Source organism: Podarcis gaigeae (assembly GCF_964106915.1).
Source record: "Podarcis gaigeae genome assembly, chromosome: 5".
NCBI lineage: Eukaryota > Metazoa > Chordata > Lepidosauria > Squamata > Lacertidae > Podarcis > Podarcis gaigeae.
This window is the reverse complement of record NC_139681.1, coordinates 10,480,732-10,495,937: the sequence shown is the minus strand read 5'-3', so window position 1 is coordinate 10,495,937 and position 15,206 is coordinate 10,480,732. Positions and strand designations below refer to the sequence as shown.

General features: G+C 50.5%; 1 protein-coding gene across 5 annotated transcripts in view; it reads left to right on the top strand.

Annotated features, from left to right (window-relative positions):
* The first annotated feature begins 8,413 nt into the window (after nt 1–8,413).
* The window catches only part of NAT8L (N-acetyltransferase 8 like), a 45,262-nt gene continuing 38,469 nt past the window's right edge, over nt 8,414–15,206 (top strand). For 4 of the 5 annotated variants that reach the window (XR_014564044.1, XR_014564045.1, XR_014564046.1 and 1 more), the window contains exon 1: nt 8,414–9,288. Coding sequence is in view for 2 of the 5 variants with exons in the window: in XM_083738518.1 (XP_083594644.1) it covers nt 8,922–9,288 (367 nt within the window). In the remaining 3 variants the exon portion in view is untranslated. The remainder of the gene's footprint in view (nt 9,289–15,206) is intronic. The other variant, XM_083738517.1, reaches the window with a different exon arrangement.

Below are 15,206 nucleotides of genomic sequence, written 5' to 3'. Positions count from 1 at the left end.
GCCACTACCAGCCCCAAAGAGCAGGCCGGGGAGCAGCAGAAAGGCTGCACACAGCCTTCCCGCTGCTCCGTGAGCTTGTCGAGGCTGGCGAGGGAAGCCCAGGTTCCCCCCACCCCAGCCCGTTGATTCCTGGACCATCTGCGGGCCAGATTGAGAAGGTGATTGGGCCACATCCAGCCCCCAGGCCTTAGGTTGCCTAAAGGTAAAGGTAAAGGGACCCCTGACCATTAGGTCCAGTCGTGACTGACTCTGGGGTTGCGGCGCTCATCTCGCTTTATTGGCCAAGGGAGCCGGCGTACAGCTTCCGGGTCATGTGGCCAGCGTGACTAAGCCGCTTCTGACGAACTGGAGCAGTGCACAGAAACGCCGTTTACCTTCCCGCCGGAGTGGTACCTATTTATCTACTTGCACTTTAATGTGCTTTCAAACTGCTAGGTTGGCAGGAGCAGGGACCAAGCAACAGGAGCTCACCCCATTGTGGGGATTCAAACCGCCAACCTTCTGATTGGCAAGTCCTAGGCTCTGTGGTTTAACCCACAGCGCCACCAATATGGTGCAGAATTACTCAGCATTTTCCCTGCAAAGTACACACAAGGACAAGGGTAGGGAATAGGACACTCAGGTCAAAGTGGACGTGACTTGAGAAGGCTGGAGAGTCTCCAGGAGATGACGGTTCTGGGGAAAATGACAGTGTGGGGTAGGGGACAGTGTGGGAATAAACAAAGCTCCTGTTAACATATAAGGATTGCCTTTACTCCTATCCCTTATTAACAAAAACCAGAGCCAACAAAAACAGAAGCCAGCATGGTGTAGTGGTTAAGAGCTGTGGATTCGTAATCTGGTGAACCGGGTTCACTTCCCAGCTCCTCCTTGGGCTAGTCACACTTCTCCGAAGTCTCTCAGCCTCACTCACCTCACAGAGTGTTTGTTGTGGGAGAGGAAGGGAAAGGAGATTGTTAGCCGCTTTGAGACTCCCTAAGGCATGGGTAGGCAAACTAAGGCCCAGGGGCCGGATCCGGCCCAATCGCCTTCTAAATCTGGCCTGCGGACGGTCTAGGAATCAGTGTGTTTTTACATGAGTTGAACGTGTCCTTTTATTTAAAATGCATCTCTGGGTTACTTGTGGGGCCTGCCTGGTGTTTTGACATGAGAGGAATGTGTGCTTTTATTTAAAATGCATCTCTGGGTTATTTGTGGGGCATAGGAATTCGTTCATTCCCCCTCCCCCCCAAAAATAGTCTGGCTCCCCACAAGGTCTGAGGGACAGTGGACCGGCCCCCTGCTGAAAAAGTTTCCTGACCCCTGCCCTAAGGGGAGTGAAAGGCGGGATATCAAGTCCAAATTCCTCCTCCTTCTATCCTGCTTCCAAAAGAAACTCTTGCCTCAAATCAGAAGAACAAGGTTTGCAAGGCTTGTGTTCTCTGTGGGCACTGCTCTCTTAACACTCCTCTGGGTCTGCCATGGGCTCCCTAAAGGGAACCTTAGTCTTAATTTCATAGCAGATGTCCCAAACCAAAGAACACCAAGGAGTTATTAAAGAGTGATATTTGCCCTTCCATCAAAGAGCAGTCCAATCTACACCAGACCAGCCACCAGGCTAGCGTGTGCACAAACTTCCCTCCACCTCAGGAAGTGATAAGAGGACTACGCGGATGGTTATCTCACAAAGCTGCACGAGATCTTCAAGAATCTCGTTTCCTGTTTCCAGACTTCTTTGCAACAGTCAAAACTGGGACACACACCTCCGTTGGCTTGGAAGGAATACACTCCCAGAACAACAACTCAACAACACATTTGATGTCATTGAATTTGATGTCAATAAATCAAAGCCACTTTCAAGGGCTCCATTATATGCTAGTGATAATTATACCAGCAGAATTAAGTGGTAAAACATTTCCAGGGTAGCACTAATGATCAGGGTGGGCTATCGTTATAACTAGAATAGTTTGAAAGGAAGATGAAATAAATGTTTCCATTGATTTGCATAAACTATGCAAACTAAGTAATCTGCAGAACGACGATTATACTGTTTTATAAGCATCAGACCAGGGGAAATAACTGACATGCAATGAAAGGCAAAAAAACTTTGGATGCTGATATTTTGAATTTTTGATAAATTACAACCTGCAAGTACAACGCTCTGTTTACTTAAAAAGTAAACTGGATGAATTCAAAGGCTATATGGGGCTGAAGTCTTAGCAGAAACAGTCTTTAAAAACTTACAACAGAGGCCTGTGGCAACTTAAAAACTAACTAATTTACTGCAGCGTCACACAGCCTAGGATTTGCCGATCAGAAGGTCGGCAGTTTGAATCCCTGCGACGGGGTGAGCTCCCGTTGCTCAGTCCCTGCTCCTGCCAACCTAGCAGTTCGAAAGCACATAAAAGTGCAAGTAGATAAATAGGTACCGCTCTGGCGGGAAGGTAAACGGCATTTCCGTGCGCTGCTCTGGTTCGCCAGAAGCGGCTTAGTCATGCTGGCCACATGACCCGGAAGCTGTACACTGGCTCCCTCAGCCAATAAAGCGAGATGAGCATTGCTACCCCAGAGTCAGTCACGACTGGACCTAATGGTCAGGGGTCCCTTTACCTTTAAACGTTTGCAACGATATATTTGTTAGTCTTTCAGGTGACACAAGACTTTATTGCTTTTGCAGCAACAAACTAATGTGACCATTTCTCACGCTGGTAACTACAGAACTTGCAATACTGTTTTGAAAATCCATACTGTTGGAAAATCCTGCTAGCGTGATCCTAATTTGTTCCTAATCAAGGGGGCTGTCCCAGATTTCAGACAAAATAACTCTTATTTGTGGCATTTATCTTCCAAAGTGGTGTACACAGTTCCCCTCCTCCCCATTTCATCCGCACAACAACCTTGTTTGGCTAAGAGATGGTCACCCAGGGAGCTTCAAGGAGATTCGAACCCTGGTCTCCCATTACACTACACTGGACTTGGATTTCAGGTGATCTGTGTTAAAAAATAAACAGCGAAGAGCTTCCTGCATTTAAAAAATAATAATCGAGAACTACACCTATTTGTGTCAAGTTCTGCACCTGCCTCACAGTTGTGCGGTCAGTCATCATATTTTCTTTAAAAAAAAAATCTAGCAGTTAGAACAGCTGCATGCAAGGGAGGACCCTTCGGGAATAGTTCTGAATGGCTTTCATTTTTTAAAGAAGTCAAATAAATAGGGATTCATTAGGAATTACTACTGATCCAATTGTTACCGTATTGGCCGAGAGGGCAGATATACCTATCTATATCAAGGGGTGGCAGCTTGAATAAAATATTGGGGGGGTATGTGTGGGGGATGTGATCCACGAGGAGCAGTCAAGTACAACATTCCTTGTAATGCTAGAGAAAACACGTGGGGGGGGGGATCTTTGGTCCAGCCAGTCAAAATGTCCTGTTCCTCCTGGCTGGAACATCCTTCCTTTTGTTGAAATATATTTTTTTTAAAAAAAACCAGAAGCATTTTTACTTGGTATTATAGGTCAGGACATTAATAGGCAAGATGTTAAATTGTTTTTATATGCAACAACTGCGGCAAGAGTATTGTTAGCCCAGAAATGGAAACAAGAAGAAATTCCGACAAAAGAAGAATGGCAGACGAAATTAATGGACTATGCAGAATTGGACAAAATGACAGGAAGGATTCAAAACCTGCGGGACCAGAGATTGACAGAAGATTGGAAGAAGTATATGAATTATTTGAAGAGCAACTGTAACCAACAAATTACGCTAGTAGGACTACAAGAGGTTTTGTAAGCAGAAATATACGAAGTGTTACAATGTAGAAAAAGATAGAGATATTGGTTATGAGTTTGAAATGTAATAGGGAAGATAAGAAATGCATACTGAGAGATCAGATTGGAAAATTTTCAGACAGGATTGATGGAAGTCAAAAATTTGAATAAGATGTAAAAGTATATTTAATTACTGTTGAAAATGATATGTTAAAAAAACTAATTAAAATATTTTTAAAAAGGAACATCCTTCCTTCTGCATATGATAGGTGGGTGTGACTTTACCTGTCCAGGTAACAAAAGGATGAGGCACGCAGCACTGTCTCTTTTTGGACTTCCTTCTACGTCTGACCAGCTTTTTAGCTAGGAATGCTCTGCTTGCTTTTTAGCTAGCAGAAGCACTGGGATTATTCCCCTATAATGGATAGACCCACATGAACATATTTGTAACTAAGTCTGCCTTCAGGAATCCAACTGTGAACTGATGTGAGTAAACTTCTTTTATTAACTCTGAATAAGAATGTGGTGTCTTTATTCAAGGGAATTTACCAGGAACTCACAATTCAATCTGAGACAGATTGAACTGTATAATAGTGAGAGGCTCACACAAGCCAGCAACCAGCTATCCACCGGGTGAAGGGGAATGCACTCAGTCTGCTAAGTAAAGGACTTGCTGGTGCAAGTTAGGAAGGATATTAATAAACAATATATCCTCTCCTGCCACCCTGAACATCCCCACAGGGGGCAGATAAGCCCCGCCCTGCATAATTGATCACAAGAAGCGGCACATTCACATCATTGACCCATCAACTTTGGGGAGGCCCGGCCCCCTCAAATAATTGACTGGAGGTGGGGTGCTGAAGGGACCTTGGCCCCCTAGGACAGGCATAGGCAAACTCGGCCCTGAATGCACTTTGTATTAACCCCCCCCCCCCAAGTTTGCTTGCAAGCAGACACGCAGTGGATGTCGCCAAGAGTTAAGAGGAAGCTGTCATCCTTACTCTTTCACATCTACAACATGGTTGTCCAGATCTGATGGGACAGCACAAGCATTAGCAAAGGAGAAGCTTAAGAGAAATAAAGAGAGGTGAGTACCGTAGTTGTACAGTGGTATCTTGGGTTAAGAACTTAATTCGTTCTGGAGGTCCATTCTTAACCTGAAGCTGTTCTTAACCTGAAGCACCACTTTAGCTAATGGGGCCTCCCAGTGCTGCCGTGCGATTTCTGTTTTCATTCTGAAGCAAAGTTCTTAACACAAGGTACTATTTCTGTGTTAGCGGAGTCTGTAACCTGAAGCGTCTGTAACCCGAGGTACCACTGTAATCACTACCCCTTCTTGTTGTTGTTTAGTCGTTTAGTTGTGTCCGACTCTTCATGACCCCATGGACCAGAGCACGCCAGGCACTCCTGTCTTCCACTGCCTCCCGCAGTTTGGTCAAACTCATGCTGGTAGCTTCGAGAACACTGTCCAACCATCTCATGGTTAAAGTATAGTTAAAGCTATGGTTTTCCCAGTAGTGATGTATGGAAGTGAGAGCTGGACCATAAAGAAGGCTGATTGCCGAAGAATTGATGCTTTTGAATTATGGTGCTGGAGGAGACTCTTGAGAGTCCCATGGACTGCAAGAAGATCAAACCTATCCATGCTGAAGGAAATCAGCCCTGAGTGCTCACTGGAAGGACAGATCCTGAAGCTGAGGCTCCAATACTTTGGCCACCTCATGAGAAGAGAAGACTCCCTGGAAAAGACCCTGATGTTGGGAAAGATGGAGGGCACAAGGAGAAGGGGACGACAGAGGACGAGATGGTTGGACAGTGTTCTCGAAGCTACCAGCATGAGTTTGACCAAACTGCGGGAGGCAGTGGAAGACAGGAGTGCCTGGCGTGCTCTGGTCCAGGGGGTCACGAAGAGTCAGACACGACTAAACGACTCAACAACAACAAGCATCTTGACAGCCAGTGGCGTAGCGTGAGGGGTGCAGGGGGGGCCGACCGCACCGGCCGCAACATCTGGGGGTTAGGGCTAGGGGGTGCAACTCCACGGGTTAGGGGGTGCAAATTACTTGCCTTGCACCGGGTGCTCACAACCCACGCTACGCCACTGTTGACAGCACCCCCCTCCCCAGCCAAGGCGCATGCTCCCCGCCCGGGAGGAGGCGGCTTTCTGCCGCTCCTCCGCAAAGAAGCAGGCTCGGCCGGCAGGGCGCGGGCGGGGAAGAGAGGGCGCGGCGCCCTCCCCACTCCACGCCCTCTCCCGCTGCAGCGCCGCATCCTCTCTAGGCAGGCGGCGGGGCTCGGGACCCCCCACCAAAGCTGCGCATGCGCCTTGGCCTGTCAGCTGCAGGAGAGCGCGGAGGCGAGCTGCGATGGAGGGAGACACCAGCGCAGCGATACCTGCAGCAGAAATAAAAGCCGGTTAAAGCAGGCGACAGGTTGGGCTTCCAAGGGGCTGGGCGTTTTTTCGGACGTGCTCATAGGAACCAGCTCCTAAGGGTCGAGCTCCCTTCGCCCCCCCCCCAATAAAATATTTGAGGGGGCTGCCGCCCCTTCCCCCCAAGTCGATGGGCATCGCTATTCAAATGGAGCGTCTTGTGGTCGATAGGGCGGGGTGGAGCTTACCTTGCTCAGCCCCCCCATATTTTATTCGAGTTAGCACTCCTGCGTCACCTGGAGTGGTACAGTCCTGGGGAGGGGGGCGACGCTTTGCCGCTGGATTTTGCGGCAGAAATAAAATGGGCCACATACTAGAGAAGGAGGAGGGGGGCAAGGGAGGCGCAGGCAAAGCGGCGGGGAAGAGGAGGCGGCCGGCGGAAGGAGGGGAGAAGAAAGAGACCCTCCCTCCCTTCCTCCTCCTCCTCCGTGAATCCCGAAGGAGTCGCCCCTTCCTCGCTGGCGATTTTTGCCCCAAAGGACGCTGGAAGGAAAGTGACGGGGGGCAGCCCCGTGGCTCGGCGGCGCTGCCCGGGCTGTGGGGCGTTTCGCCGAGCAGAAAAATGTCGCTGCCTGAGGGAAAGGAGGAGATTCCGCTCGCCCCCCCCCCCCCGCCATGTACTAAGAGCTGACCAGCCGTCGAATGTTTTATTGCAGCCGCTGAGGAAAAGCAGGCGCGCTGGGGAGGCCGGCGGCCGGTCGGCGGAACTCCGCGTCGCCTCAGCCCCTCGCCTCGCTCTCCCCGCGCCCTTTCCACCCCCAGCTCGCCCGCTCGTGGTCCGAGGGAGAAATGGGTTCCCGAGCGAGGGGGAAAGCGGGCGAGGAAGAGGAGCCTCTTCTTATTTCGCTCCGGGCAGCGCAAACGCAGACAGGGGAGCAGAAGCCCGCGCTTTGGAGAGCTCATTTCGGGCAGGCGAGGGTCCGGGATGCGTTTCCTGAGGAGACAAAGGGAGACGCGAGCTTCGCGCCGCCCCTGTGCCTTTGGGCTCGCAAAGGTCTCGGGCTCTCCAAAAAGGGCAGACCCTGCGAGGTTTCTGCTGGGCATAGAGGGGAAAGAAAGGCAATATGGTAACCTTTTTTTAAAATAAAGAAAACAACCCGCCCCCCCTCTTTCTGAAGCCCGCCTTCGCCACGCGCGGAGAGGGTCTCCAGGTCTGCCTCTCCCCCGGCTCTCCGCAGCCTTGTGGAGCCAGCGACGAGCCCCGGGGATTTTTGCGCACAAGCGCAGGAAAGCGTTAACAGCCCCTTCCGAACTACCGCAGTGGTGAATGACTCATCCAATCACCGCGGAGCAGGAGGAGAGCAGCTGGGATCGGAGTCTCCGCGGAAGAGAATAAGCGATGTCACTTTCACTCGTGGGAACCCCACGGGGGTGGGATTCATCATCCCTCAAGAGGGGCGCGGATCCTAAAGGAACCCTTCAGACGAGGATCTCGCGTCTTCTGAAAGGCCGCCATCCCGGACGCGCGCTCACCTTAGATGGATTAACTTAACCAAGTGGACGCCAACGGATCCGGGCTAGTCAAGGGCGCGCGCGGGGGAGGGATTTGCTGCATGTGGAGTCTGGACCGGGGGCAGCTCCAGATGTTGCTAGCGTGGCCGATGATCAGTGGTGGTGGGCTTCAGAAGTAGTCCCACCAAACGCCGAGACCAAACCCTACATACATTAAGCAAAAGAGAAACATCGCCCCCGACCCCCTCATCTCCCCCCCCCCCCCAATATCTCAACAAATGAAACTGATTTGTAAAAACGTTACACGGAAAAAATACGAGAGACGTTACACATACTTCTGTAAAACAAGAAAATCTTTAATACTGTAATAATAATAATAATAATAATAAAGAATAGTCCAACCACATCTGCAGAGCACCACTATCCGCTCTGGGGCTACCACAAATGTATCTTCTAAATCCCCACGGCAGGAAATTAATTCAAACCAAAAAATTTGCAAAAAAAGGCTGCGGATCTGATTTATATCTGAAGTGTGCATTCGAATAAATTGTCTCCCCCCTCGTTCGCAGCAACCCAAAGTCGCGCCTGTATATGTGTACATGCATGTCCTCGCGCTGAAATGAAGAATGCAGTTCGTTTGCAGCATTCTGCTCCTAGATTCCCTTTCCCCTTGCTCGAGTGTCGTTTTAAGTGGAAACACGGCAAGCTGCTGGAAGTTGCAGCCCCCACGACCCGCCCCCCCGAGCCTTCCCCCCTTCCCCCCCACCCCACCCTAGCAAGCGAAGTCAGTCGCCTTCTTCTCCCCCAGCGAGGCGCCACATCTAACAGTTTGGCACAGGATTTCTGTAATGCTCAGCAGGAAACTGGGAGCGCTGAAAGGTGACATCAAAGGGGGGGGGCGCAACGAAGCCTGTAGTAATTTGCCACCAAGAGGACCGGGAGAGGAGGCGTTTCCCCCGGCCCGCCACGCCCCCGGCCCCACCAGCCAGCGAACGCAACAACCAATGGGAAAAGGGCGCTAGGACCCGGGGGGGCGAAAGGACCCCCTTGCAAGCGGCAAGCGGCTCTGCTGCATTATAAATACTTCTCCAAAATGCGGCGGAGCTCCTTTCTCCCTTCGCCACCGCCGCCTCCGCACCATTAAAAAAAAAAGCTGCGATCGTAGAGCAGCCTGTTGGCAGGCAAGCTTCTCCCCCCCCTTTTTTCTCCCCCCTTTTCCTTTTCTCCCCCCCCACCCCATCCGACATTTCCTAAGCCCCCCCTTCCCCCCCCCTCCTCGGCCGGTTTGCATGCATTGTCTGTCTCCCAAAATGGTTTGTGAGACTAAGATAGTGGCGGAAGATCATGACTCGATTTCAGGAGCCAAAAAGGAGAGCTTGCTGGTCTCCTCGTCCGCTCAGATGTGGCCTTCCTCGAGGGCCGGATCCGGATCGCCCGCCGCGGGGCCGCAGCTGCAGCCGCAGCCTCCGCCGCCGAGCCCCGCGCCCGACGGCGAGGACAAGAAGGAGGGCGTCTGCATCAGGGAGTTTCACCCTTCCGAGCAGGAAGCGGTGCGCCGCATCTTCTACGAGGGCATCATGGAGAGGATCCCGAACACCGCCTTCCGAGGGCTCAAACACCAGCCCTGGACGCAGATGGTCTACGGGACAATGGCCGGTAAGCGCGATCGCGGTTGCGGACACGGGGGTGGGGTGGGAAAGAACCGGAAGCGATCGCCTTAACTCCCCCCTCCCCAACGCATCTCCCGGTGCACAGCAGGGAGGATCGGGGGAGCCTGGATGCGCCTTCGTGGTACCGGCAGGAGGCGGCGGATGCTCCGTTCGCCGCAGCACCGACGGCGCGCCCGGCTGCATCTCCATCTCCGAGCCGGAGCGCGCAGCAGACGCGCGCGAGAGAGGGAAGGGGGCCCTCTGCGGGCCGGAGATGGGGCGCCTTTCCGGGCCAAGCCAAGCCGGCCTGATCGCCTCCAGATCGGGGGCTAGGCTCCCCCCAGCGCCGGGCACGTTCCTGCTTGCGGGTGGGAGAAAAGAGAGCATCTCCTCCGCAAGGTCCCTCCTGCGGAAGATGCGCGCCTTCCTCTTTACGCCAGCGATTCGGAGTCACTCCGCAGCAGTGGCGGGGCAAGGAAACTTGGGCGAAGGGCCCTTTGCGCGAGTTTACTGCGGCTCGGCGCAGAACTCGGATTTCGCAAGCCCTTGCACCTTGAGACCTCGCGGGGCAGCGTTCACACGTGACGCGCGCCAGGCGAGCATTGCCACTTTCAACCAGCGGACGGGCGAGCCTGCCTCGCTGCGTTTGGGGGAGGGGGCAGCATGTCTGAAGAGCAGAGCAGCTGCCGGGCAGAGGGAGCCGCCTTGTGTCTAGGAGTCTCCTATTTCCCAGGGACGTGGCTGGAGGCTGCAGACGGGGTCAGCCAAGCGGGGACTGTCGCAGGTTTCGCTTCGCGGAAGTGCAAAGTTGGCAAGCGGCCTCCAGGGGAGGAAGCTCCTGCAGCCGAGAGCATGCAAGCACTGCGGCCCCGAGTTAGCTTTTGCAATCGGAGCCAAATCCATGCACATTCCATTCTGGCAGGTGTGCTCAAACCGCTACATACTCTGTGCAGTACACGCATCTTGTGGCAGAGAGGGGAGCTCTTTGCCTGTGCATGCCTCCTTTACATGTGCTCTGTGCATGCCTCCTATGGCAGGCGCCTCCCCCAGCTGGTGGAAGAGCTCAGAGAGAGGTGCTTTTTCAGCATAGACCCGAGAGGACACTACCAGCCACACACCAGGATGCCTGGACCACGATAACTTGCCTGGCTAACTAGCCGTTATAAATGTCCATAGTGATCACTCAAAGTGTTATATGACCATCAAGGCCAAGTGCTTGCTAGTTAAACAGATCAACCTGCCCTGTTAAAGCTTATGCACACAAACTGCAGCAAGCACTAATTATCGTTGACTATTCCAGACAGTTTATCCTCCCCTCCATGCCACCTGATTATGAACAGCAAATGAGCTTGGGTTGCTCATTTCCTTAGAAAATCCAGCCTTGCACATTATAATTTTGCAGGAAATGGGACCTTCATGGTCCCATTCTGAAGGGACTTTGGTGCAGTCCGCCCCCCCCCCCCCAGCTGTCGATTAGTGTCCAGAACTTACTGGTTGCATTTTCAGTCTTTATTTTACCCTCCGTTCTACCAGCAATCTTGCCTGCTTTTAATTTTAATAGACATATTTTTTAGAAAGGAAAACTGAAGTTTGTAGCAAATGGCAAAACTGCTCTGAGGACTGTGGAGGGGGGGACAGAGGAGAATTTGTGATTGCACAGCTATCAGCCATTTGGCACTGACTTCTGCTTCAAATTGGCAGAAAAGGTTTTCTCTGACCAAGGAGGGGAGATAACATTTGACAACACTGTTGTGAGGGGGAATTTCAGAACGGATCTACCTCGGCTCCGGTGCATTCAATTCTGGGGGTGCAAAGACTTCAGATGCCTCTGATGACTGGGAAACGATGAGTGTATTTGCATCCACCCTGAAACAAGTAAAAATGCCTCTGTCTCTGAATTACTCCCCAGCGCGTCAGTTCAGTTGTGGGTCCTCTCATCTCTCAATAATGAGTAGTGGTAGTCTAATATTGTCATCCTTCTTGTCTGTAAAAATAAGAGGGAGCCTAGCGGATTTAAGGGACGCAGGTGGCGCTGTGGGTTAAAGCCTCAGCGCCTAGGACTTGCCGATCGAAAGGTCGGCGGTTCGAATCCCTGCGGCGGGGTGCGCTCCCGCTGCTCGGTCCCAGCGCCTGCCAACCTAGCAGTTCGAAAGCACCTCCGGGTGCAAGTAGATAAATAGGGACCGCTTACCAGCGGGAAGGTAAACGGCGTTTCCGTGTGCGGCTCTGGCTCGCCAGAGCAGCGATGTCACGCTGGCCACGTGACCCGGAAGTGTCTCCGGACAGCACTGGCCCCTGGCCTCTTGAGTGAGATGGGCGCACAACCCCAGAGTCTGTCAAGACTGGCCCGTATGGGCAGGGGTACCTTTACCTTTACCTTAGCGGATTTAACTTGGGAGAGAATAAATACCGCAACCCAGAAGACTGCATTTTTCTCCCCCGTTTGCCTCAATTTCATGAGTTCATATGGGAGTTTCTGGGGGATGACAACACATTTTATTTCAAAAACCCCCATATGAACCAACCGGGCCTCTGTGAGGCCATTTAAGGCTTTAAAGGTCAGCCCCTGCACTCTAAATCAATGAAACAGATAGACAACCAGCTCCAGTTAAGCTCCAGCTGCATCAGGAGTAGTGCAGTCCTGTTCAGAATAGGTTAAAAATCTTCGCACAAATTTCCAATAGTGTCTCCATCTTATATGGTTCAAGTTCCGTTTGTTTATCTCTCTCATTCCTGAATTAATTGAGTGTTGCTTCTGTTACCTCCACACAATTTGTTGTTTAGTGGTTTAGTCGAGTCCGACTCTTTGTGACCCCATGGACCAGAGCACGCCAGGCACTCCTGTCTTCCACTGCCTCCCACAGTTTGGTCAAACTCATGCTGGTAGCTTTGAGAACACTATCCAACCATCTCGTCCTCTGTCTTTCCCAACATCAGGGTCTTTCCCAGGGAGTCTTCTCTTCTCATGAGGTGGCCAAAGTATTGGAGCCTCAGCTTCATGATCTGTCCTTCCAGTGAGCACTCAGGGTTGATTTCCTTCAGAATGGATAGGTTTGATCTTCTTGCAGTCCATGGGACTCTCAAGAGTCTCCTCCAGCATCATAATTCAAAAGCATCAATTCTTTGGTGATCAGCCTTCTTTATGGTCCAGCTCGCACTTTGATACATCACTACAGTACTGGGAAAACCATAGCTTTTACTATACCCACCTCACCTTGCCAACAAAGGTCCGTATAGTAAAAGCTATGGTTTTCCACACAATAGAAGATTAAAAAAAAAACCCTGAGAAGTGCCACAAACGTATGGTTCTTCAGCCCAAACTTTCAGATAACTTCTCCCACTGTTTCCATGTAGATGTTGAAAAGCAAGGGAGACGAGATGGAACCTTGTGGCAAGCTGGAAGCCAATGGCCATTGGGTGGAACATCAGGTCTCCCAGCACACCTTCTGGGATCAGCCTCGCAGGTACAAGTGGAACCACTGCCAAACAGTGCCTCCTAATCTCATCCTTGCAAGGCATCCTAGAAGGATATCGTACAGATAGTCAGTAGTCAAGAAAGGCACTGAATGCTCCAGGAGAATCCAACAGGGTCACATTTCTCTCCCCACCCTATTCTCCCAAGTGATTGCCTAAAAAGGTTGTTGTTGTTTAGTCATTTAGTCGTGTCCGACTCTTTGTGACCCCATGGACCAGAGCACGCTAGGCACTTCTGTCTTCCACTGCCTCCTGCAGTTTAGTCAAACTCATGCTGGTAGCTTCGAGAACACTGTCCAACCATCTTGTCCTCTGTCGTCCCCTCCTCCATGTGCCCTCCATCTTTCCCAACATCAGGGTCTTTTCCAGGGAGTCTTCTCTTCTCATGAGGTGGCCAAAGTATTGGAGTCTCAGCTTCAGGATCTGTCCTTCCAAGTGAGCACTCAGGGCTGATTTCCTTCAGAATGGATCGGTTTGATCTTCTTGCAGTCCATGGGACTCTCAAGAGTCTCCTCCAGCACCATAATTCAAATGCATCAATTCTTCGGCAATCAGGCTTCTTTATGGTAAAGCTCTCACTTCCATACATCACTACTGGGAAAACCATAGCTTTAACTATACGGACCTTTGTTGGCAAGGTGATGTCTCTACTTTTTAAGATGCTCTCTCGGTTTGTCATTGCTTTTCTCCCAAGAAGCAGGCATCTTTTAATTTCGTGGCTGCTGTCACCATCTGCAGTGATCATGGAGCCCAATAAAGTAAAATCTCTTACTGCCTAAAAAGGTACCCTGACTAATTGAGCAACAATTAATTTCAAGTATTTTATTTAATGCACGTATCTGCAAAAGTTCCCTTTTGAGGAATTTCCCCCTTTCCTACAGAGGAGAAGACGCTTCTTCCAAAATAATGCCTGCTACAATGACAGAACATAGGAAGCCTGGTTTTGCTTTGGAACAATTCGCTTTTATTCAAGTGTCAAATTAGTCGAGTATTTAATCAGCTAAGATTTTGTTTGACTGAATGATGGATGTACTCAATTTCTTTCCAACTTCAGTTTAATATACTGTTTTCGTGTGGTAATCCTGTTACATGGAAGTAAGCCACTCTGAGTTAAACACCATTTGGACTTACTTCCAAGTAAATGTAAACAGGATTGTCCCAGAATGAACATGAAATGCATTGCGCATGTATAAACTTAGCGAGAAAATCATAATGTGTGAGGTTTTTTTGTTTTTTAAAGTATAAGTATGATTACAAATATGCCCAGTATTAGAGATGAAGCTGCAAGTTCCTGAATAGGTAAAGGTAAAGGGACCCCTGACTGTTAAGTCCAGTCATGAACGACTCTGGGGTTGCGGCGCTCATCTTTCTTTATTGGCTGAGGGAGCCAGCGTACAGCTTCCGGGTCATGTGGCCAGCATGACTAAGCTGCTTCTGGCGAACCAGAGCAGCGCACGGAAACGCCGTTTACCTTCCCGCCAGAGTGGTACCTATTTATCTACTTGCACTTTGACGTGCTTTCAAACTGCTAGGTTGGCAGGAGCAGGGCCCGAGCAACGGGAGCTCACCCCATTGCAGGGATTCGAACCGCCGACCTTCTGATCAGCAAGCCCAAGAGGCTCAGTGGTTTAGGCCACCCGCGTCCACCCAAATAGATAATTGGGGCTAAACTGTACACAGAACTAATTGTAGGCCAGAATCGAAAGAGTTAAATTTATACGATAATGCTGAGGTTGCTCCTAAGGGCCTAACTATACTTGACACTAATTTCATTGCTTGCAGTCAGTTTTTCTTTATTTAATTACAAGCATAGCCCTCCCCCCCTTCCCCATTTGATAGGCATAGGGAAAGGCTCCCATTGGCCCCAAAGACTTGCTGCATGCAAGCGGGAGTGCTCTTCAAGATCCTGGCAAGGGAGAGGAGGGTTCTGGTTTCCTTCTCGATATACCGTATTTTTCGCTCTATAAGACGCACTAGACCACAAGACGCACCTAGTTTTTGGAGGAGGAAAACGAGAAAAAAAATATTCTGAATCTCAGAAGCTAGAACAGCAAGAGGGATCGCTGCGCAGCGAAAGCAGCAATTCGTCTTGCTGTTCTGGCTTCAGTGATAGCTGCGCAGCCTGCATTCGCTCCATAAGACGCACAGACATTTCCCCTTACTTTTTAGGAGGGGGAAAGTGAGTCTTATAGAGCAGAAAATATGGTACTTTGCTACCAAGAGTAATCACGGGGGAGGAAGTAATAAATAATAGTGATATGTCATCATAATCAAGCAACATATAATTAGCATCTCTTGGAAGTTAAGACCTAAAGCCCCGTTGCTTTATATATCTTGGCTAGCTTTAGATGCAAAGGGATATGTATGTGGGAGAGAGGGAGGTGGACAAATGTATGGAAAAGTGAGCTATTAATGGATACTAGGCGCAGGGGCTGTTTGTTCCTTCCCAAG